The 25,183-nt window shown below is 41.4% G+C and overlaps 1 protein-coding gene across 1 annotated transcript in view; it reads left to right on the top strand.

The window, feature by feature from the left end:
- Positions 1-25,183, top strand: part of adgb (androglobin) — an 80,774-nt gene that overhangs the window by 38,687 nt on the left and 16,904 nt on the right. Inside the window, exons 17-28 of the mRNA XM_078173816.1 lie at positions 2,327-2,435; positions 2,735-2,873; positions 6,879-6,993; positions 7,495-7,662; positions 8,838-8,976; positions 9,143-9,277; positions 12,670-12,763; positions 15,841-15,972; positions 16,231-16,384; positions 16,561-16,748; positions 17,047-17,213; positions 23,208-23,365. Coding sequence (XP_078029942.1) covers positions 2,327-2,435; positions 2,735-2,873; positions 6,879-6,993; positions 7,495-7,662; positions 8,838-8,976; positions 9,143-9,277; positions 12,670-12,763; positions 15,841-15,972; positions 16,231-16,384; positions 16,561-16,748; positions 17,047-17,213; positions 23,208-23,365 — 1,698 coding nt within the window. The remainder of the gene's footprint in view (positions 1-2,326; positions 2,436-2,734; positions 2,874-6,878; positions 6,994-7,494; positions 7,663-8,837; positions 8,977-9,142; positions 9,278-12,669; positions 12,764-15,840; positions 15,973-16,230; positions 16,385-16,560; positions 16,749-17,046; positions 17,214-23,207; positions 23,366-25,183) is intronic.

The raw sequence follows: 25,183 nt of genomic DNA, 5'->3' as shown, positions 1-25,183 counted from the left end.
TGATGACTAAGGAGAAATCTGGACCCCATGGCTGGACCAGTTGGGAACCACTGCTCTACACAAATATACAGTTATTGTTTGTAAACACAATGTTCGAACTTGGGCCTTCCTCCCTGCACGATGTACACTGCAAAGTGAAAGTTAAATTTGTTGTAATAGAATAGTTCACACTATAGCAAACTAACTACTGTAGGCTAACTGCTGTCACCTACCTCTTCAACAGAAAACAGGCCAACTCCATGTCGCTCTTCATCCTCTCCGTCAGTGTGTAACAGTCAAAGCCAACCCTAGATTCACTCTCGTTTTGGAACGAGCTTTGTTTGCTTGGTGTTTCACTTACTATATTTCTTTTTTTGGTGGTTTCCCTGTGATGTTTGTACCTTCCTCTTCAATGCCTGCTGCTGCTACCTCACTGCTACCTTTTTTCGAAAGTCCCGACCTCACCTGTGTGTTGTTTTTGGCTGAGGGCTGCCTGCACGCCCAAAAAGGTTCTGACCACAGGAAAATAAGGAGAAAGTAAGGAAACACACACAGAAGGCAGAGTAGCTTCAGATAAAAGCACCATCGCACACTTCTAGTGGGTCATAAGTGATGACTGAGAGGGATTACTCTTCTGTCAGCTTGTACATTGTTTTTTTAGGAAAATACTATATAGTATACTTTTCAAGGTGCCCTGTGGAGATTTCTTGTAAACAAACAGAAGTTATATTTTGTCACAGTCGTCTTCTACCCTGCCTTTGATGGCATGCTGCTGCTTATTTTGGTGTTTCTAGCCACTTGTAGATCAGTGGAAGAGTCTAAACCCACTGACAGGTTTGTGTATCGCTTCATTTAAGTGTGTGCAAGCATGGATGCATCCTCATGCATATGAATGTTCTGCAACGTCGTAAAAACCTGCCAGTTCACACCAATGCAACTAGATGAGATGGTGTATCATCTCTATGCAACATTCCAAACAGTTTTGTCTTGTCACGAATGATTGGTCTGAACTTGGCTTTAGAATGAGTCGTTTATATCTATAAAAGGATCGGGGCCTCTTACACAGAGTCTGCCATGTTGCTCTACAGTAGCCCAGAACAGACAAACCAAACCCTGGCTCTTGTCAGGGCCATTCAGGTTTCAGCTCTGCAAATTCACTGCTAGATGCCACTAAATCCTGCACCTTTAAGGTCTACTTACCAAAGTTTTCCAAAGCTTTTACTTGCATCTCACAGGCTTAATCAGCAGATGGATTTTGCTCAGTTGTCATGGCGATGGCTCTGTGGAACTTTGGTCACATGTTACAGTAAGTGGGGAGATCATAGCTCATGTCGCTTTTAAAAAAGACACAGAAACATCTGTGGCATCTGGTAAAAGCTGATCAGTGGACCTTGAGTTAAGACTGTTTTGTCAAACTGCTATTTCCACGGCCAAAAAAGAGCCATGCATAAAAGACTGACAGAAGGTTTGCTGCCATAACATTCTGTGGGAGTCTGTTTCAGAGTATAATGCCACAGCAGAAGGCACAGGTCATTTACCTGAGGAACAAAAGAATCATTAGCTTCCTTAGGGTTCAGCAGCTCACAGATATCTACTGACTGCAAGCTGTGCAAAGTAATGGAGAGAATCTTAGAAGACATCGTAAATGTATTCACAATCTGCTTCACTGAGGCCAGATTTGGTGTCTGGTGAAAGTAGTTCTTGGCTTATGCGAGGTGTTAGTGCCCCTTGTCTGTCTGCAGAAAGTCATGAATCTGTAAAGTTGTCTAAGTAAACTGTGTCATGATGTATGCATCACATATATAGCTCTGAAGTTGTCTGAGTGTGTGTGTGTGTGTGTAGTGCAGGTTTTAGTCTAAACTTTTTCTGTAAGTGTGTCTGTGTGTGTAGACTGCTGAGTCTGCTTGTCACCCCGGACATGTATACATTCTCTCCCTCTTCTCTTGTTCTCTATCTGTCTCTTTTGCCCCTCTCTTTGTCTCCTGTTTTGTCTTTCTCGCTGTCTTTCTCAACGGCTGCTTTTTTCTTACATGACTAAATTCACTGTCTTGGCCTCTCTTATTCAGGTGCCACCTTAAATTGGTCTTCAACTCACTCAGCTCTTTTGTATCTCCTCTTATTTCTTCCACTTACCTCCCTGTCTTTTTTTCCTCTTCCTCTGTTCTCCACCTCGCACTAAGCTATCCTTCTATCAGTTTTTTCCATCACCCCTTCCTACAGTTTTCTGCTCCTGCTCTCTTTTGCTTCTTCATTTCCTTGTCTGCCTTTATACTAATAACTAAGGCCAGTGTGTGTGTGTGTGTGTGTGTGTGTGTGTGTGTGTGTGTGTGTGTATCCTCTCACCCAGTGTCCAGAGGTGAGAAGCACTCACTACCTGTGTGTGGACAGCCTGCAACCTCCCCAGATTGTCATCGGCTTCTCTGCTCTGCTCCTCTGGGGAGATACTGCTGAGGAGAGTAAGGATTTATACACACACACACACGCACACACGCACACACACACACACAGATTCTCAGATACAAAAGGATTTTCTGAATCAAGCACTGTAAGGAGCTTGGCGCACGTCTCTGACAGCAATTATAGCTCTCCATCTAAGCATGCACAAGCCCTACAGTATCACCTGTTTGGGATATACAGAGTATGTTAACATGCCTAAAAATGTATGAACATTTCATGACTGTGACCTACTGTGTTTCTAATACTTCACTGTGGTGTGTGACCGATCACATTTTCTCTGCTCTGCCTCACCTCATAGGAAAGGAGATGTCAGCAGCATGTAGGCCTGCACTGCTCACCGCTCAGCCCCACTCCTGCAAAAGCCTGCGGTCTCAGCTGCCAGTTCTCACCATCAAGACCACCTCCTCAAAGGCAGCCATGCTTAACTTACCCCCAGGGTAGGACGGCATTAATGAATGCTGAGAACTGTGTACTGTATTGATCGAAATTAAAAGCTTAGATCAAGTTCACGAGCAGATCAGGATGTCACAAATCTGTGTTCCAAGACTCTGTAATGAAGGTGTATGTTAATCAGGATTCTCATTAGCCACTACCACAGTAGTATATCCTTTAGGCTACCTCTGCTCTATTATGTTTTTGGTTTAAAAACACATTGCATCCACACTGCTCTGACAGTTTGGACTGGACCAAACATGGAGTGTCGACTGGTAGCTGGAGCGAGGTCAGTTCGCCTCCCAAGCATCACCGAGGTGCCTTTGAGCAAGGCACCAAGCCCCCAAACACCCAAGGCGCCTACCCAAGACATCTCGTCTTTGTCTTCTTCTTCATCTTCTTCGTCGTCTTCTTTGCATTCTTTGTCTTTTTCGTCGTCTTCATCTTCTTATTCGTCTTCATCGCCTTCTTTGCATTCTTCGTCTTTTTTATCATCTTCTTTTTCTTCGTCTTCGTCTTCTTTGCATTCTTTGTCTTTTTCGTCTTCTACGTCGTCTTTGTCGTCTTCTTCTTATTCGTGTTCTTGGTCGTCTTCTTTGCGTCCTTCATCTTTTTCGTCTTTGTCGTCATCTTCTTCGGCTTCTTCATCTTCATCTTTATCTTCTTCTTTGTCTTCGTCTTCTTCTTCATCTTCTGCTTCTTATTCATCTCCTTCTTTTTATTCGTCGTCTTCTTATTTGTCTTCTTTGTTTTCTTCTTTCTCTCTTTAACCAAGTAGCCAACCACAAAGTAGACAATCTGCTTCATGTTTACACCAGCTTGCATGCCCAGTGTATGTGAATGGTCGTTTGATATGCATGTTAGCACAGATGGACATCAAGTCCTGAAACGGTGCTAAAATACTTGTGTGTACGGAGATTGTTTTTATATAAAACACCATTTTAAAATCTGAATGTATAAGTGTGGATGTGGCCTTACTTAGAGTATTTCTTATGGTAATATTTTGATTCTTTAGTAACATCTTGAGTCTACCATGCCGTGCTAATTAAATATTCTGTGCTATCTAGTCTTAACACTCAGTCTCATCATGGGTTTGCTGGCATCTTTCATTCTTTGATGTCTTTTTAACTCAGGAACTTTTCATATTTCACGTGTATGCAAACAAAATGTCATCCCGTCACTTCCATGCTTTCACCTCATAACCCTAAATTACCCCAAGCGCTTGTAAGCATGACACTAATCGTGCCAAGCTTTAATTCTAATCATGGGAACCTGGTGTAGAAATGTATGCATTTTTCTTGCACAGCACCCTCAGGATGTCGATGAAAGGAAAGCTTCACTCTCACTGTGATTTTAACACTATGCAGAGATCTACTTAAAGCTATCATGAAGCGAGCAGAGGATATCTGCCTACCTCAGATGCTCTGAAAAGCAGTAAAAAGCATCTGTCCTAGTCTCTATTAATGGGTGCTACTTGGCCTAGAAGCAGAGGGCCTAGTTTCTGGGGTCAGGTGCAGGTATGCAGCAGTGCAATTACCACTGAGCCATAATCACACACATAGCACTCAACTTATCATGCCCATACGCCCCACAGTACCCTCTCTCCAGCAGAGAATAGCTGATACGTCTTTTGGGCAGCAAACATTTTATAAGCACTTCTTCTCTTTGTATGTTCCCGTCAGCCCATCTGTATGTGTTACACTGTTTCCGCAATGTGTTATTTTCTCTCGTCTCTGCAGTGACCCTGTGTGCTTTCTTCTTCTACAGTTTTCGAACATACTGTCCTATGCTAATGTATTAATTTTAAAGAGGTTTTTGTCTCTCCTCCTTTGTACATCCGCCTTTCTTTCCCTCTCCATTTCCATTTGTCTCTTCCTCCTTTCATCTCTCCCACACTCTCCACCTTCTTTTCTCTCTCTCCCATCCATTTCCCTTTTGTATGCTGTCCTCTGCTTCTCCAGCACGAGCCCAGCTCCGCCTCACTGCTCATCCATCTAGTTAGGCTGTGATGGCTGAATTATGTAAAACTAATGGGGCCAAGGAAGTGGGGTTCCACTCTCTCATGCCTGACCAGGCCCTGTGAACTCAGCTTGGCACTTGGCAGGCAGGACATGAGGCTACAGCACTCCTGACTGTTTGACCCATTCAGTATCACTTGATAGAAACATAGTTCCACTATCAAGAGGAGAAAGGGGTTTTATTCAGTTAAATGAACTGTTATTTCATTCATTTTTTCCTGTGATTGTGCCGTGACCATTACCAAAAACTGTGAGACCAGAGGGTTGTCAAAGCAGCCTAATATTTAGACATTGTTCTACTTTGTACCCACATTGGGTAATAAAAATGAATTAGTCTAGGGTCTAACCTGGGGGTCAGGAACTACAAAGGGGGCGCAAGATGATAATATGATATTGAGAGGATTAATAAGACTTGCCAAAAGTATCTTTGATAAATACTTACTTTTGTTGGAGAAAGTTTCAGGTATTTTTCCTTAGTATTGTGACAAATCAGCAGACTAAATCCATCCCAATTATGTTATGAATCTCAGCTGCAATTTCTTGCCAATATGGTTGGATTTTTGGGCATGCCCAGAAAACATGACGATGCTTGGCCAGTGAAGTTCCCCGTTGCCTCCAACAAAAGCCCCGACTCTGTACGCCTGTTCACAGTGCTGTTAGTGGAGGTTTGATAAAGAATCACATAAACTCTTTCAGGGACCTTGAGTTTGCAGTAGTTGCGAGTAGTAGTTTTCTTAAATGTATCTTGTAGAATGATTCTTTGAAATTTGAATACTTCCATACAGTCTCGAAACTAACCTTTTAGTATCTTCCATTAAGTATGCATTTGAAAATATAGTAATCAGGTTGTGTTTGTTTATCTTCAAGCTTTGACATTTTTTCTTGAAGTAGTCCTTAACTTGCAGGTATCTGTAGAAGTCCTGCCTTTCTAGTTCAAATGCCTTTGAAATATCCTGATAGCTCTGTTATTTTCCATTGGAGATGACCGAACAGAGAGGTGTGATACTTCTTCTGACCCACAGTTCAAATCTCCCATCCAACCTATCAGGTTCGAATTCCGGGTCAAATGCTATCCAACTCAAGATCCTTGCCCGTTTCCATCCATCCATCCATTTTCATCCGCTTATCCGGGGCCAGGTCGCGGGGGCAGCAGGCCGAGCAAAGCACCCCAGACATCCTTCTCCCCGGCAACGCTTTCCAGCTCCTCCTGGGGGACCCCAAGGTGTTCCCAAGCCAGATGAGATATGTAATCCCTCTAGCGTGTTCTGGGTCTGCCCCAGGGCCTCCTACCAGTGGGACAGGCTTGGGATACCTCCAGTGGTAAGCGCCCAGGAGGCATCCTAGTCAGATGCCCAAACCACCTCAACTGACCCCTTTCGATGCGAAAGAGCAGCGGCTCTACTCTGAGCTCCCTCCGGATGTCCAAGCTCCTCACCATATTTCTAAGGCTGAGCCCAGCCACCCCGCAGAGGAGACTCATTTCCACTGCTTGTATCCGCGACCTCATTCTTTTGGTCACTATCCAGAGCTCATGACCATACTGTAGGTGAGGGTTGGGACGTAGATGGACCTGTAGATCAAAGCTTTGCTGTCCGCCTCAGCTCCCTCTTCACCACGACGGTGCCCGTTTCTCCAATTGTAATTTACCACAGCTTAATAGAAAATAAAGTCCATTGTTACAGTTTGCCATAGCTCCTTTCAGCCTGGCTTTTGTTGCCTAGTAAAGTCTGTATTGGAATATCTCTCTGAGTACTTTCCAAAATCTTCCATTTAGAGTCAGAGTTTGATTCACAAGTGTTCTCTTTTCTGTTTCTCAAAAAAAGGCCACATCACTCTTTGTTTGACCTTGTGGCAACAGTTGCAGCCAGTGAAACTCAGTCATGAAAGTCAAAACGATTTGGAGCTGCTGTTTTTTTAGAGCATTTTATATTGTGCAGTAAACCTGCATTGTGCATTCCAGTTTTAAAAATATTCTCTTTCTCTTCTCTCCAGGCGTCACGTGTTGTCCCTCCACACAAAGGCAGCACTTGGCTACCATGTTCACCTGTGCAGCAAGATACCTTTCATCTTTGGGGATGAAGATACCATCATGTCACACCTTACCAAGGTGACTGCGGCCGTTAGTTATCAGTTGACAGTCAGTTGATTCATAACATGTAAAATCTGGGGCAGCGGCACTATCCACTAAGCTACCGACGCCCCTGTTCCCTCATTTTTCTTATGTCACACACAGGCAAATCAAGAAATGGATGATCCCTCAACATGCCATCCTTTCTTAGTTTTCAGCCTTATGTTTGTGCTGCTGATTGTAACCTTTTTTAATACCATTTCCTCACACGATAAACAATGGGTGTAGGAGGCTTATGCTTGTGAGAACAACAAAGAAATAAAATGCTTTTTATCTCATCTGTCGTCCCCGATCCAGCACAGTTTATATGCTCATAGCAAATTTCCTGTAAACAATCCCGACGTGTTCCACCACCGTATAATCACTGAAATGTATATGTATTGTGGGCGTTCTGCTTTTCTCTTCGGTTTAACTTACATTCTTGTTTAATTTGCACCAGTAACATTTGAATGTTTCCTCCTGGTTTCCTATTTTCAACAGGAAAGTGCCCGTTTCACTGAGCAGGCCTTGTCCATCTTGAGGGCCCTGTCCAGAGTGGTGTCTTCCTTTAGCCATGAGCAGGACCAGCAGGCAGCAAGAAGAAGCCTAGAGGAGGCTCACTGCCCCCAAAACATCAACAACACCCTGGAAAAAGGGGAACACCACAAGGTAGCGTGTTTACCTGTGGTCTTATAGTTGCTATGTCTAGATGCAGCTGTCCTAAGCCACACTTTGCAGTACACACATGACTATAAAGCATGTCACTGAGTTAATAATGAATGAGGGAAAACATCACCAGTCATATTGGTACTACTCATGAATTCCTGACCAGCCACGCTGTGTAGCAACTGTGCAACAAATGTTTCACCTCGCCATTCAAAAAGTTAAAGAGTTTTTTCGAGGATGTGTAAGTATTTTATCACTGATGCCACCGCTGTGCACTGCTTTTAGAATATTTTAAAAGTCACAGTTGTTTTTCAGCTGCCATGGACAATCATCAGCTCTGCCCAGAGGGGCTGCCTTACTTTCAGATAACTGCACAACCAGGATGCATACTGATGTAAACTGGCAATGTACTGAGCTAATACTCACAGTTACAAGGCTACCTGTTCCAGCTTTTACAATGCTGCTTCTTCTACTTTTTGGAACAGTAAAATAACATGTTTTTTTTTAAAGTTTTTTATTTAAATAAGGTATCACATGCCAAGAATGTTTATTCTTATCAATGTCTGTAGAGTTTGATTGCTGGTAAAAGATGGATAATAACCCTGACCTATACTGTTATTGAAAAAAGTGAATGAGGTTGTCTAACCACCTGCCTGCTGGAAGAACAGGGGGGTTCATATTGAAGGGTCATGAATTATCTCTTCTAGAAACTGTTATTCATGTATATTACAAAGTAAAAGACCAGGAAAAATAAGTGTCTTCATACACTGAATGCTTACATGGAGACACACACAGCACACAATTGCTTATACCCTTCTGCATATAGTAAGAGTAATAATAGTAGTAATTTATGCCCATCCTTCTGAACAGTTTTCCAAAATGAATGCACATAATGGAGAGTAAATAACAATCCATCCATCCATCCATCCATCCATTTTCATCCACTTATCCGATGCCGGGTGGCTGGGGCAGCAGGCCAAGCAAAGTACCCGAGACATCCCTCTCCCCAGCAACGCTTCCCAGCTCCTCCTGGGGGACCCCGAGGCGTTCCCAGGCCAGATGAGATATGAAATATAGAGTGAAATGGTGTAGACTGAATTGACCATGTTAAGCATGTTTATTGTATGCGTGTGTGTGTGTGTGTGTGTGTGTGTGTGTGTGTGTGTGTGTGTGTTTAGGTGTTCAACTGTGCAGTTTACCACATGTTCAGTGAGACTCTGGGCAGGCAGCTAACAGCAGAGGAGCGGTTTGCTATACTGGCCCTCACAGCTGACCCTTCACTCTTGGCCACTGACCCCAAAAAACAGCCCCCTACATGTAAGTGCTATTTGTGTGTTTTTGAATTTTGTACACTGCCCATCAATTCATAAATAATTTCCTATTACTGTTTTTAAAATCATTCACTCATTGTACCATATTTAACTAGTTGTCGTAGTTCAGTAATCAATATTAACATGCAGTATTCTGCTGTTACTCTCCTCAGTGGATGCAGAGTCAAAGCCTCCAGAAGGCTGGAGAGACAGGGAGCCGACAGACAGCGAGGTCAAGGCAGCCACCATTCTGCAGGCTGGATTCAAAGGGCACTTGGTGCGAGAGATTTTCCATGCCTCGAAACCAGGTTAGCACTCTCATACACACGTATTCATTCAAGTTTCATGGTCAGTTTTAAATCATATATTTCATTTGAATAGTTGAAAATCCTAGCTTATTACTTTTGATTACACTGTCTGTGAGGAATACTTATGCTCCAAATGAACATTTGTGCTGTGTATCACATACTCACCCCATGATATGTTGAATTCGTGAGAAGTTTGTTTTTCTCGCATGCCTCTGGTGAATGAAGAATCCAAAAAATATATATGTTCTTGAGTTGAAGTCGTAGGGGTCAGCATTTGACAACTGCAAAACTGTATCAAGACATGTGTTTACAAAGTCTCATTCATCCAGTCGGTTCTAGGTACATCCCAAACAGACGGCCTTTTCCATGAGGGAACTGAAAGTGAAACTTATCTGTATTCTTTTCAAACCCAGACTCCATTGACAAAAACAGTATTTTACCTTGCTAAACGGGGGAGCTGCCAATCTACTGCTGCCTCGATTAGTTAGTTTGCTTGGTGTTTCAAAGGGACACACAGTGACACAAACTTATAATTAAGGCAGTGGTAATCCAGCTGCTCTCGTGTTCAGCAAAGTAAAATGGCTGTTGTTGTCAGTAGAGGGTACGTTACGAATCACATACCTTTTCTTTTTACTTTTAGTATGTACTGCAGCTGCCCTTAAAGAGTACATACTGTTGCATGCAGTGTGCACAAAATCGGGACATACTACTTTCTTATAACATTATGCCCTGAATTATGACCCTCTTACTTTTATATCTGTTACCTTGGAGATTAAGAAACTCACCAAGTTCACCAGAGTCGGAGATCAACCTGTAGAGCTCTGCTGTTGTTATTCTGAAATGTGTGTAGTTTAACTTTAAAGTTGTACCTGCACAGATTGTAGATTCTAACATTATATTCGTGACAGTGAAATCACATCTGCAGTTCTCTGTCATTGTTATTTTCATAGTTGCGTCCTTTTGTTGTTTGTAATATTTATGATTATTTTGTTTACCTAAACAATTAATATTCCTTTTATTACTGTTTGACTGATCATCAGTTACTTGAATGCGCTGTCATCCGTCATTGCGACTTCTGACAGCTGTCGATCAGGTGTCATCTGTTTGCGGGTCAGTCAATGTGACGTGTCGTCTGTTGTGAGGGTTGTGGGTCAGAATAGCCAGAAAAGCATGCTGGCTTACATACTGCCAAATCGGACCTGATATAGTAGAACATCCTGATGTTTTGGGCATACTGCATTTGACATGCTATGTATTGGGGCATAATAAATCTTTTTGTGGCATACTGTATAGTATGGTACTGTGGGTATTGGAATGCACAGATAGTCTGGCTTTGAAGAGAATCTCACTTTCAGTTCATCTCCTGGAATAGACTTGGATTATACCCCTATGACTCCAATTCATCTGGAATTTTCTCAGTTTCTGATTCTTCATTCACCGGAGGAATGGAAGAAAACCAAATTTTTCTTAACCAATTCATTATGTTATGGGGTGGAGTAATCAATATACAAATGGTCATTTGGGGGTGAAGTTTTCCTTTAAATTCTACTTGCTTCTTCAGTGCTCAATGTTTGAAAGACAAACCGATATGCAGCCATTGGGAAGGTTAAAGGGGTCAAATAAAACAACAAAATACCTGATTCATTTGTAGGTTATTATTTAGTGCACAAAAACACACATGCACACACAGAACACCTCCTGCGTCTTACAGTCACTGTTTGATTTAGCCCGATGGCATATATCGAGCCTCTGAGCAGAGGCAGAAATATGTATTGATGAGACTGCCACTCTCAATAACACACCCTGACAGATGAGGTGGCCACAGCGGGGACATACACACATGTAGGAGACGCACACAGGCATGCACATGACATTCTTGCATCGATGGCTAAACCTCTCAGTAGTGACAGCAAGTGAAAGATGGAGAGGAGAAGACGTGGAGACACTGGACAGCTGGCAGGAGAGAACGAGAGATTACACGGAGAGACAGAACTGAGCCGCTTTTCCTTTGTAAATTTAGTCATCACTGTTGCTTTGGAATTATGTTTTATTTTTGTTTCTCCCACTGTTTCAGTGCCAGTTATGCTCTTGTGCAGGTTGCGAGCAGTTTAAAAGGTTTCATCAGTTCCTCATTTAATTTTTTTCTAATATCTAATTTTCTCTAGAAGTGGTGATAATTATCTTACTGTGAGGGTGCGCTGCTGTTTGCAGCTTTTTATTGCCCAGACAGTCTCTATTTATTGCAGGGATCCTGAAGCTACCCGTGTCTTCTCCAGACCCAACACATGACTCTGTCACCCTCTAAATAATGTGCACATAAGGGAGTATGCACAGCCTCATTAATGCAATATTTGCATAAAAAAGTGCTGCACAATTATGTCAATGTGTTTTTTTAAGGCTTGAAAATGTAGTTCAAGCATACCAGACATCAAAAATATCTACATCATTATAGAACCCATCTGCCGGCAACCTTAAAAATATTGCTGGTGGTTATGTGGCATTAGCATGAGCGCACACAGAGGCTGAACAGCTTGACTTCGACGAAATAGGCCTGCCATGGTTAATTTCTCTCAAATTTTATTCATTTACTTGTCAAAGCACAAAGTGCAGCTTTCAGAGTGGCACTTACAGTAATGGCAAAACACCAATCATATTTAAAAAAAACACCGCCTGTCTAACTACACTTTGAAAAGCCATTCATTTAAAGAAAAGTAAGAACTTGTCTTTTCTTATTTCTTTCACCGCACATCTGTTTATACCACATATTTCTGCACAACTCTCTTTTCCTCCTTGCTCTTTCCCACTGTATGTTCCCCATCTACTCTTTCCTGTCTGCCTTTTTCTGTCTGTCTGTTGCCTCTCTCTTTGGTTCTCAAGATGATAGGAGGTCTTCATCTCTCAATAGCCAGCCTTGGCCCGCTATAATGGCTGTATCAATTTCGAAAAGTGGCCATTTGAAAAGCGAGAGCCGAGCACCAGGGAAGGGGAGGGGTGAAGGGATGTGAGGACACCTATGTCACAGTCAGATGTGAAAACTTCCATCATGCAGCTTTCATCTCGGAGCGTTTCTCTCACTTATATGCACAAAGACACACTTACTGACTCACATTTAGTCATGAACACATAGTGCTGCATCTTTTATCAAATGTTCTGTTCTGTCCTGTCGGGGTGGTTACCTGTCTGGTGAGATGAGTGTGAAAGTTGATGTTAAGGTGTGAATAATCTCCTCCATCACCTCTTGCTGAATGAGGCTAAAATACGTTTTGCAATTCCTACTTACTCCCCTGATCTAGGTCAGCTGCAATAATGATTTCATGTGTTTGACAGCAACATGGATCATCTTCCATCTTTAATGCTGGCTACCTAACTGTGTGTGTGCTCGTGTTATCCAGGCACAAAGGAGAACCTCTCTGCATCCAAGATCCTCTCAGACATGTGGACGAAGGTTGAATCAGATGCAGAGAAGCATGCGGCACTGTTGCTACGGTAAATGAAGACTACAAATGCATAACCACAATAACTCTGTGTGCACATCATTTATCATCACTCAGTGTAGGAATTGTGCAGACACACCTTATTAACGCAGCAGGTATTCATTCAACCAAATGTCTTCATATGAGAGAATACAGAGGCTCCTCCTACAGTCCTGTGCCAATGCTATGTACATTGTATGGCATGCATTTAGCCTCTCTGTCGCACAGCATGCCCAGAATCTGCTCCCTCTCCTGGTTATGGCGGCCTGTGGCGGCCAGGCAGGGAGCATTTTCCACATTGTGTTCCATCTTTTCCCAGTGGTACCATCTGCTGTTTATCCTCTCCTCGTTCCAATCGGCTAGCAGCGTCTGCCGAATGACCCGCTGCCTGGGGAAGTATGTGTGTGCATGAGCATTGAGAGCTTGGTCAGTGTGTGTGTGAGTGTGTGTGGAGGGTGGGGTGGGGGTTGGTGGGGTGTTATGAGCCTGTGAGCATGTGTTTTCCTTAACCGGCATCCACTTCAGTCAAAGTTCACGCTGAGATGTGAAGTGCATCTATCTTCCTCTGAGGTAGTGGGGTTTTATTTCTTTTTTTTTTTTTTACTGGATTTCCTCATAGACTGTATATTAAGATGGATGTCACCTCTACACCTCCTCCCTCTGTGCAGAAATGATGCCAAAATATCTCAGATACAGGCGCTGCCATTTTGTGCTGGTGACATCATTTGGAGCCAGAGTCTGCGCAGTAGCTATTGGGAAGTGGAGCAACTTCAAACACACTGATTTGCAGACAGCTGTCAATCATGATGTCACACCTGCTTTTTATAACATTGAATAGATAAGGACCTGTGTCTACATTGTGTTTTTTATTTTTGAGCATCCGTGTCTTTCTTCAGAGAGCTCCGACTTTTTTGGGCAGCAGCTCCAAGCGCTTTGAGCTGAAAATCTTGTTGTCATCACTCCCACTCCCTTAGCTACTGTCTATTCCAAGCTGTATGATATGTTAATCAGAAACTCATAAGTCACAATCAGTACGTTTACATGGACAGTTTAATTCCACTTTCATTCGTAATGAAAGGCCATTCCGATTAAAAGTGGTCATGTAAACGGTCATTCTGATTGAAAATTAAATCCGATTAAAGGGGGTGGTTTATTCCGTTTGTCATTCCGAATGAGAGAATTTTGTGTGCATGTAAATGCTCATTCCTCTTTAAGTTCATTCCGGTCTTTCTGCGCATGCTCGTTTCCTTGCCCTTCTAGGGCGATGACGTATATATCGCGCATAGCAACGGGCTGTGATAGAGCAGTCGGACTTGTTGCACTCACCGGTTTCCATACGCCACAGCACGGTCTTCTGTCTCCCTTCTTCGACCTTCTACCTCTCTGCTCCTCCTCAACAGACGAAGCATTAGCAGAACAAGGTTGTTGTCGTACTGCTGCTTCAAGAATATAAGCAAAACAAGCCTGAAAAAGGCGCTAAGAACGGCGTCGTCAAGCATCTTGTTATCCGGAGCGAGGACTACAATGTTTTCTTCCGGTAAACGTAAACACGTAACATCCGCCCTGCCCCCTATCCAATCAGAAACCTTCCCTGCCCCAAACCTTGCGCAGACCCGAATAAAGGCGATTAAACTGATCTCCCGTATAAACCCTCATTCGGAATGAATATTTCTCATGTAAACTACCTGGAAAAACTTCAATCCGAATGATTTCATTCAGATTTATTCCATTCTGAATGAGAAGCCATCATGTAACTGCACCCAATGAAGACAGAAAAGCCAATTTGTGGGAGCTGAACGGCTGGACCATGTGTTACTGTGTGTGTAAGCTGGTTGTTAATGTAGTATTATATTAGCTACCCAGCTAATGGCAAGACATTGTTGTCAAAGAAACCAAACCCACACATAGCGCATTGTTACAAAAGGTGCTGAGCTTTTTATATGAAGTGCTGGGAAAAGTGCTTTTCTGCTAAAGAAAAATGGTATGTTCACACACGCCCTCATTAAAATCAAACTTATCAGAAAAATTAACACCTGAACAAATGATAATAACTAAAATGACCTTAACCATCTTTGGGAAAAAATCATTTGACATGTACTTTTGGGGAGCTGTCATTTCATCCATCTTTATTATACAACCAGTTACATTAGGGTTATGTTTTCTCCAAAATGTTTGTGTAAATTATTTTCTGAGAATAGATTTTGTTCTTTTCACAATGTATGAGGTTTTAATACCTCATTTAAAATTGAAGTTTTTCACTGACTACATTTACATGCACAAAATATACCATTTTTTGCCCTTATTCCAAAAAAAAGACAATATTCCTACTAAACTGTTTACATGGCAAATAAAAATGAATATTCCACTAATATTCCCAATTACAGGCAGCAGTGAATACTCCTAACGTGTGGTTTATCACGTTAAATTATAGAGAAGTGTAGCAGCTGGAGACACATCACTTTTCTTCTTTGCATTAAAATGACGACCTTCTTGAAAAGATCAGCATTGCGATATTTACACATATCCAAAAACCTGTTAATATCCAAATCCTTAATAATGTTTAAAAGTAGATGTGTCTCTTGTTCCGACCAGAAACGTGGGGCTTTTCTTTTGGGCATGCATCTCTACACCAGCTTTGCGAACTGTTGGCGAATTGTTGTGTGTACAACACATCCATGACAACACACAGAGCTGACTGTAAACAGAGGGGAGGCCATGTGTCGTAAACTGCAGTAAAAACCCCAGTTAAGACGCATGTTCTGAATGTGTTTTATACATGCCCAAAGAATGCCATTAAAACCCAAATAAAACAGGCATATCCCATGTCTTTATGGGAAAATGCTCAATTTGGAAAAGGCCTAATTTGGAATATCTAAACTAGTGTTACCTAACTGGGGGGAGTAAGGGACCTGGATAATGGGTAGGGGGGGCTGGTCCAAAAAAAGTAAAGAACCACTTATGTAGACGGAATTTGCTGTTTACATGACGTGTATCAAAGTCAGAATATTGTCATATTCTGAATAATGGTGGAATATTAGTGTGCATGCAAACGTAGTCAATGTGCTCTGCCCTTTTGTGTTCCCTGCACAGATACATCATCAACCACTCTGAGAGGAAAGTAGATCTCTACCCCTGTCAGCAGGATGAATGGACCAGAATCACCTTCGCTGATTACTCTGTCTCTCTTCCAGACACAGCCAACTCCTGGGTCTTGGTCTTTAGGTTGGAGAACATTGCAACTTAAGGGTTGTTAAACTTGTCACTGAAATTAAACATGTCTCGTAGAATCTGGTTGAATCCGGATGTAAATGCCTGATGTCTGCTTCTCACCTAATGTCATTACGTTTGCACTCAGCACTGGTGAAGCTAATATCTGGACATGTGTAGATATCTTAAGGTTACAGATATAAGCCCGGTTCTACCGACTATTCGGTCAGACCTGATATCTTGCTGTTTACTTCATGTTTGTTGTTTGTGCAGAGAGGTGTTCCTGGTTCCTAAAGAAATGCTGCTGGTACCAAAAGTCTACTCCCCAATCCCTAACTGTCTGCTGCACGTCATAAATAACGACACAGGAGAGGAGCTGGACATGATTTTCAATAAAGTAGCGACCCATGTCTATCAACCCAACAAGGTCTGTGGATGCTGTGAATCCTTGCACTTCAAACCTTCATGTTAATTTTTTTTGGTAACTTTTTTTCCTATTATCATGATAAATTGCTTCACTTTAGAAATGCTTCCTGCCTGAATCAATCAAAAACTGGCTACAGGCTTGTTATTGACTGAATCTCTGTGTATCTCTTGTTCCAGCTTGGCTACACCTTTGTAGCAGAGGCTGTCACACCTGAATCACCTCCTGTTGGGGCCAAGTGGAGGATGCGCCTGATTGGCTCAAGGGAACTCCTCCCAAAACTGTCCCATGAGAGTCCTCTCAACACGTTCTCAGTGAAGGAATTCCGGGATTACTACATTCCCAATGACAAAAACCTCGTCTGCCGGTAAGAGAATCTTGGGCTATATATTTAATTGACAGTTTAAGTCGAATCATCATCATAGGATTTATACTGGTCAATAAAAATTCATTGTTCCTGAGGTGGATCATAAAAATAAACTTCGTCCAATAGCTCTCACTGATTCTCACTGACACTACAGTATACAATGTTTTATTATTAGAGGGTGTGACAATAGTCAAAGAGCAAGAAAGCTGTTGAAAAGCCCCATTTTTTAACACAAGCCAACATCAGAGATACTCTGAGAGATTAATGGTACCTACAGTAACTTGACACTTTTCCACAGTTACTTTGTGCAGGTGACGGCAGACGTATTGGGAACAATTCAGTTTCAGACTTCGAAGCCAGATGTGTTGATCCGCCTGTCCGTTCTGGACCAGGAGAAGGAGGTGGCCAGCAACACTGGGAAGGGCCACGTGGTGATTCCTGTGTTCTGCTTCCTGGCCAACAAAGGTGAGACTTAAAGTTTAGTAATCAAAGTAAGTGAATGATCATCTTCTGGATCATGGCAGAAGACTGTCTCTTATCTAAGGTTGCAGGGATATACCGGTTTAATGGTATACCGGGATATAAAAGGGTTGTCATACCATGTACATTTGCTTATCTACGATATTGGTGAAAAAATGCAATGGGGTGTTGGATCTCCCCCTTATTTTAGTTATTTTCTAAGGGAGGACTTTTTACACATAGTTCCATTAACAAAATGGTTTCAAGTTTCAGTTATAGTAATGAAATGTTTGTTCAATCAACAATAACCCTTCTGTTTTCATTCTTTTAAGGGTCATTCTGACTGATGATAATAACAATTTTGTAATACCATGGTACTGTGAAAACGCGATATTTTCTGAAACGGTTATCATACTGTGAGAATCTCATACTGTTGCAACCCTACTTTTATCGGAGTGTTGGAAAGTTACATGTTCAGTTTCTGTTTTCTTCTGTTGTGATCTTTTTGGCTGGACTGCAGAGGCAAGGTCAGCCCTATGAACAAGAAAGTCTGTCCATGAGTGAGTGAGTGGGTGACTGAGTTATTGAGTGATGAAGGTAAACCATTGGTCAGAGTGAGTGATGACGTGAGAATAGGTGTTTCCCCATTGGCCGTTCGAAACAAATAGATGCATGCAGACGTGTAATACAGTATTCTTCATTTTTTACATCAAGTGTAGCCTGATAGCATGGTGGAGTTAGCAAGCTAGCTAGCTAACTAGCCAGTAAAATGCAACATTTTAATGCTTTATTGACACTCTTGTAGGGATGTCACGATTACTTGATTTCACTATTAACCGCGATTTTAAATGCCACGGTTAATTATTCATAAAGATTCCTCAACACCGTCACTCTCCAAAGATTATGCCGGGACGTGGAACCATATACAGTTGGCAGATCAGCGCAACTCTCACGGAACGAAAACAAAGTTACACAAGCGGTACAGGTGAATAGGCGTCTTCGAGTGATAAAGTATGGATTATTTATGTTTCAAAGGGCATCTATAAGTCAAAAGCTAGCTAGATGGTTTTTTTTTTCCTGTTTAAAAATTCTCTTCTCAGGTCCAAAAGAAATGTTCAGAAACATTTTTGTGATATAGTTTACAGAAAGTCTGTAAAGAAATACATGTAGCATTTGAAACCTTTTTTCCCAAAAGGGAAATCCTGCTGTGGATGTTTAACACAGAGGTGATTTTTGTTTAATTCCAATGGGATTATTGTCATTAAATCTTGTACTTTTTGGTTACTTTTCTTTGTTGCTATATTATTTTTGTTATGTTGGCATGGAAATAAATGAAACTTAAAGATCTATAAGGAGTGTTCATGTGATTTTACACATTTATAGTGTGAAATTAATTAATGCATAATAATCGTGAAAATCGTAAAACCGTGATTATTTCTCTGACAATAATCGTACCAAGAAAATCTATAATCATGACATCCCTACACTCTTGTCACAGTTTAGCAACATCACATTGCTATTATTAGATGAGTGACAGCTTTGTTTTGCTCATTTTCTGTAGCCATGGTAACGTTAAAAACAAAAGCATGGTGGAATTAGCAGGCTAGCTGGCTAACTAGCCAGTCGAGTCTAAATGGCAGTTTTGGATGGAGGAAGGAGATGATCACCTCATCAGTTTGTTTGAGGAACAGCTGCGTCTGTATGAAGCATTGAATTTATTTAAATGTTATTGAATATTTCCTGTTACAATGGCAGAACAGGCGCCATCATTGCTACGAGAAGAAAGTGGAAATAAGACACTGAAGCTGAAGTGAATATTACGTGTTAAATTGACAAAACAGGTGCTGCCACCGATACAAAGCTTTACAAACTATTGTTATAGGCAGAGCTTGGCTGTGACGGTGGTCAAAAGCTGTGCAGCCTCCACCAGTCGTGCAGGGACGTACATCCTCGACTGGAGCTGAAGAGGAGAGAGAAGGGTTGTGTTTAAGCCAGAGAAAGGAAGTTTGATCAGTGGGTACAGATCTAGAGAAAGCAGCTCCCTTCTGCTGCGTGACTGTGTCTCACTGTGCTGTGAGCTTTGTGGGCTGCATTGCAACAACGGGCCCAGCTCATGCCAGCTCTGTAAAGTGAAAGTCCAAGTCAACGAATGTCAAACTAGGTATATGCCAGCCACTTCCTGTTTCAAATTAAAAATCCTCATTTCAAATTAAAAGCCCCCCATCAATAGTCTTATTAATTTAACACTCTACTAAACTCTTAACCCCAACATATTGAAGCAATGTAAATGTGTTCCTGTTTTACCATTCTCAATCACTGAACCAGATTTTCAAATTTTTCGTCTCAGGTTGTTTTTTTCTAGTTATTCTACTACAGTAGAATTTTTGCAAACTCATCAAACAGATACTATCAAAACAGCAGAGGTCCCATATGCAGCCATTTCCCTTCTAGAGCTGACTGAGTGGACATACTGTGTGAGAGAGAGGGGTGAGGGTATACAGTAAATGTCACGAGTAGGATTCAGCCCAGTTTTTTATGCTTTACTCTGCTAAAGTCAGCGTGACCGTCCTTCCTTTTACTCTTTTCTGTCTTACTTGTTTTTGTTGTTATTGTTGTTGTTGTTTTCACACTTTCTTATTCATGCTTTAGCAGTTCTCTGGTGGACAGTGCTCGGCAGTGAGCCATTTCCAGAGAGATTAATAGTGGCAACACCTCACTCTGTGAAAGCACACATACCTGTTACACTGTTCCCTTTAAGAAGTGCTATTAGTAAAGGCTCTTAAAGCATGTTTCCTGCCCTCATTGACCTTTGACCTGTTGCTCATTGTTTCATAGAAAGCATGTTTGGTTCTCTCTCTCAGTATTTGATGCAGCAGTCCACAATGAAACCCTGGAACCATCCTCGAATCCATGAACAGTCTGTCTCTGACGCTGATTGGTTGTTCCACAAAAATTCCCCCACTGTTCGGTGGCCTCAGTTCTTGCCCAATGAGGCTGATATTTTGTATGGAGGTCGAGTGTGTGTGTGTGTGTGTGTGTGTGTTCAGGCCATCAGATTAAGTCTTAAACAGTTGCTTCAGTTCTGTGCAGACATTCCTTTTCTAGACACAAAATCAAATTTGTCATGCAAACTCGTTTTTTCTGCCACTTCCAACAACACTAATGAAGTCTCAGTGTTGATAAGAGCTTGCCAAACACTAAATAGCTTGCCTTTGGGTTTAGCATTAAGAGTTGTGTAACTTGTCACTAGTGAGCTGGGATTAATGTTTGGGCACAGGGACTTTAGGGATAGTATGTTTGTGAGTAAGTAAGTGAGTGGCAGTGTGTAAGCTGTGGATTAAGTGATTTTACCACCTCTTGGATAGAGGGTGAAAGTGGTTAATTTCCTCATTTGGTTGTTGACTGGTGCCGTCATGACAACACTCTACTTATCCTGTTGGTAGAGTTTACTGTTAAATATGTGGGGTTACAGTCATCAAGAATAATTTCACGTGATGGACCACCTTATTCCTATTGTGGCTCAATCAAAAGATGTGTTCAGCCCAAGATGAAAATGCTAATTCACTCTGTCTGTGTTTATTCCGTGTATTTTCATTAAATTTAAGTAAGAGTCAGAGAAATACACTGATTGGTTCTACTCGTAGTGAAGAAACAATACCTGTAAAAACTGTTCCCAGTATGTTCTGTGAATTTGCCAGAGTAACAGGAACCCTGTTTGTGGACAGAGAGATTGCTGTTAAATTTTTTTGTCTGTTATCTATTATGTATTTGTTGATTTTCGGGCATTTTGCCTTCCTTTGATAGACAGTAGATACAGTTTACAGACAGGAAATGCCAGGAGAGAGAGAGAAGCGTATGATATGCAACAGAGGTCCCCAGCCAGAATCAAACCACAGACACTCAAGTTGCTGGTATGTTCTCAGCACCATAAAAAATACCATTGTATTGGTGGTATTGCTAAAAATCACAGAAATGGATATCCTAAAGTTGCAATCTCGTTGCTAGTCCTTGTTGAATTGGCAACAAAATAATACCACAGGCCACAGAGTTCTGGAGGCAGCAAAACAAATTGCTGTTGTTTTCATAAAGAAATTGGGCCTTAATTGGCCTTTCGCCGTCATTCTGTGAGTAACTGATCTGATTTAGTGCTGCAAAGGGCATGAGTCCACGGACAGCAGGGCAGCATGAAATCAATCAATGATTTATTCATTTGTTACATGAAGTCATACAAAATGCGATCCCGTCAGCTCCCGCAACATATGCATTGCAATGTAGACTTATTTTTTGCATCTTCTTACATTGTTGGCTACTGCTTTGTAACTGTCCATGATTGTAGATGGTTCTGGTAATCCATAGTTTTTGGTTGTGAAATAAATTAACTGTAGCTTTGGGTACAGTTGCTTCTGTTGTTGTACAAATTAAATCCAATTTAAAGTTAAAATTAAAGTTGCACAGCAGCTAAGTTGGAGTTGTGCAGCCTGTGATCTGTAGCTCTTCGTCTAACAGTCTCACTCCCATTTTAGTTTCTTTACACTGGCTTCCCATCAGGTTCAGGATTCACTTCAAGATACTTGTTCTCGCATATAGAGCCCTCCACGGTCAGGCACCTGAATACATTAGTGGTCTCCTCCATCCATATATTGTCAGTAGGTCCCTTAGGTCTTCAGAACAGGATCTACTGGCTGTCCCCTGCTCCAGACTGAAAACAAAAGCTGATTGTGCTTTTGAAGTTGTGGCTCCAATGCTTTGGAACTCTCTTCCTTTAGGTTTACAGTCTGTTGTCTTGTTAGAAATTTTTAAAAAAACAACGACCCTTCTTTTTAGAATGGCCTTTGTCGAACCCAGAATTGTCCTGAATTGTTCAGTGCTTGTTCCGTGGTATGTTTCTGTTTGAGGCCTCAGTAGCCTGACTTTACTCTGTGTTTTAGTTTCCTTTTCTTGCTTTGTTTTGTTATATTGCCTTTGTTTTTATTGATTGCATGTTTTATTGTTATATTGCTTGAATTTCATTTCTGTGAAAGGTGCTATATAAAAAAAAATATATTATTATTAACAACTCACTGTGGCTGCTCCTTTTTGTTTTTTTGCTCCATGCAATATTTTAAACTGAGCCGCTGTCAAAAAATGCCTAAAATGGTGTCTTGTTTTGTAGATGCATATTTGATGAAAGATAGCTATAAGTACTAATCTCACTGAAAAACACATCACATTTTCCATTACTACTTTATAACATAAGTCAATTTTAGTTTTGCCAGTTAAATGCTTTTAATGTAAAGCTGCAGTAGTAGGAAATGCTTGGTTTGCACTAGCAGTAACGTTAGGTTATTTTGTTTATCTATATAACAGGGACAGTGCACAGCTACTTTGCCTCAGAGTTAGCTAAATTTCATCTGTAGTCCCTGGGCAAGAAACAGAAAATAATTTCTCTGCTAAAAGACACTATTCCATTTAAAAAAAAAAAAAAAATTTCAATTTCAAAATAAAACATATTCATGACCCAAAGGCTTCAGCAGTAAGACAACATCGAGTTAATACAACATTATTTCCGTAAATGTCAGCCCTCAACACCCAGTTCATTTTCACTGCAAATATATACATATTGCAATACTCCCATTAGTGGGCCAAAGGTTCAGTTACTATTGTGTGACCTCATTTGGCAAGATATAGTCACCTAACAGACATTTATTGAAGATAAAATCTTCATTTATTACTTTAAAACCTGGGCATATAAAACTAAAACCATCCCCAAGGGTAAAACCACTAATGGCTCGTGAGAAAATATTTTTTGGTAGTTTTACTTTGGCTGAAGTTGAGTGTTAAAGTGATATTGAACTGGTCTTTTTTCTATGCCAGCCAGATCTACAGTAAAACACAAAAGTGCCTTTCAAAACTTGCCTCTCAAACTCTTTAGTCTACTTTCCAGGTACAAAAACAAAACTTGCTGACCACTTGTCATGACTTAGTCGTGGGCTTAGTTTAATATCTCTCTTTCTGTTACAGCCACCAGTTGCGCAGATGAGAAGAACCAGAAGGGATCCCCCTCCCGGGGCAAGGGAGTCAAAGTGGCAGACACTCCCCAGCAAAGAGATGAGGAGGACGGCATAGCTGGGAAATCAGACTCCACGTCTGACCACTACCAGCCTCCCACAGAGACTATGGTATCACTGACTAACTGCCTGCGTGGTATCTGCTGTTGCTCAAACACTTTACTGATCTCACTTGCACACGCACACAAGCGTGCATCTCACTTTCCCTCTCTGTCTTTCTCACCCACTTGCTTGCTGCCTGTGTTGATATCAATTTTTCACTGCCAGATACACATAACGCCTTACTTACAGGCACACACACACACACACACAAACTTACACACACCCACACAGTCATTCTCACACAGACAAAATTTGCAAGAGGAGAGCAGCAGAAACTGGAGGGGTGGTTCTGTTGTTACCGTCTGACTTATCAGCGCTTGTCAGGGAGCAGTGATTTGTACATGATTTATGAGTCACTGGATTGTCTGAGGACCCCCTATCTAACAGACCTGTTATCGTGCTTTGATGATTGCCAATGTATATAGGGCTTACTATATGTGTGTAGCGTCACACACTCACACATTGTACAGTTTTCACAAGTCCATAAGACAATGACAATCAGCTGAGGTTTATTTGTTTTGCTGTTGTGACTGTCAGTGATGGCAGCGATACATCTGGAGGACAACCAATCGTTTTAATGTTCCCTCTGTAACTGCACCTCATAAAGACGTATCATTAATTTGACATTCACAGCACTAGATTGAGAGAAACATATCTAATTACAATAGACCCATCAGGAAGTTTGTTTTGGTCACAGCCTGTGTGTATTACAAATATTTTTTTAGTACAAAGTCTGTTCAACAAATGAATCCAACAGTGTAGTGACAACAACAGCAATGAGACGGATCATGTCGGATCCCATAGATCAGATCAGCAGCAGGACAGAATAAACAGCTATCGATCACAAGTAAGACCACTGATCAAGACTCAGAGCAAAGGGCCAGTGATTAAAGCACTGATTTGTGCTGCAGGGACACACACCAGACATATTGACACTCAGTAATGGTAGATTGATGGTAAAGGCTCCTATGGTGTAATCTGTTTTGGGACTTAAAAACACATGTTAACATGTGAAAAAACAACACTGTAGCCTGAAACGAATACTTGCCCTGAGTGACCGAAGAATCCAAATCTGAGACAATACATGATGAATAGAAGTCATAGTTTAGTCATGTTTAACAACAGCAGAACTACATTAAAATGTCTGTTAACAATCTCTCACACAACTTGAGCAGTAGGTCTCATTTATCCAGTCATATGCTCAGTACTTCCCAAACAGACAGCCCTCTCTGACAGGGAACTGAACAGAAAGAGAAACTTACCTATGCTCTCTTCAGAGCCAGATTCCATTGACAAAAACTGTTATGAACACAGGAGCTGCTGGTCTACCACTGCCTTGATTTGTAGCTTGTATTATTGTGTTGCTTTACTTATTTTACTTACCTTTAGGCCGGGAGCCTGGTCCAGCCCTCATGATGTCCCCCAACTCAGGGCTGTTTGGTCTCAGGGGGCGAAATGATGTAAATGCAAATTTTAGGGCACTACGAAAGCATAAATGGTCATACAAGTATGAAACTTGGCTAGGAGTCTCCTAACACAAAGGGGAGTGTAGCAAAATAAGATTCTGGAGCTTGCTGCCATTCTATTTTAAAATATAACACACAACATACAAAAAAAAAAAAAAAAAAAAATCACTGTCCGTTTGACAAATCCTCATCGAAAATGATTATTTTTCATCACGTAGTATGAAATTTCACTGCTTCAGCTGCTTCACTTGTACATAGAAAACTTCACAAGTTGATAAGCTTCAATCTGAGCCCAAGTTGACCTTTGTATCTTGAAAATGCACTTGCTTTGGCCTAAATTTGTCACTATGCCTCAAATTAG

Source organism: Epinephelus lanceolatus, chromosome 13 (assembly GCF_041903045.1).
Source record: "Epinephelus lanceolatus isolate andai-2023 chromosome 13, ASM4190304v1, whole genome shotgun sequence".
NCBI lineage: Eukaryota > Metazoa > Chordata > Actinopteri > Perciformes > Serranidae > Epinephelus > Epinephelus lanceolatus.
Note: the sequence above shows the minus strand (reverse complement) of the source record. Positions and strands in the feature narration are given on the sequence as shown.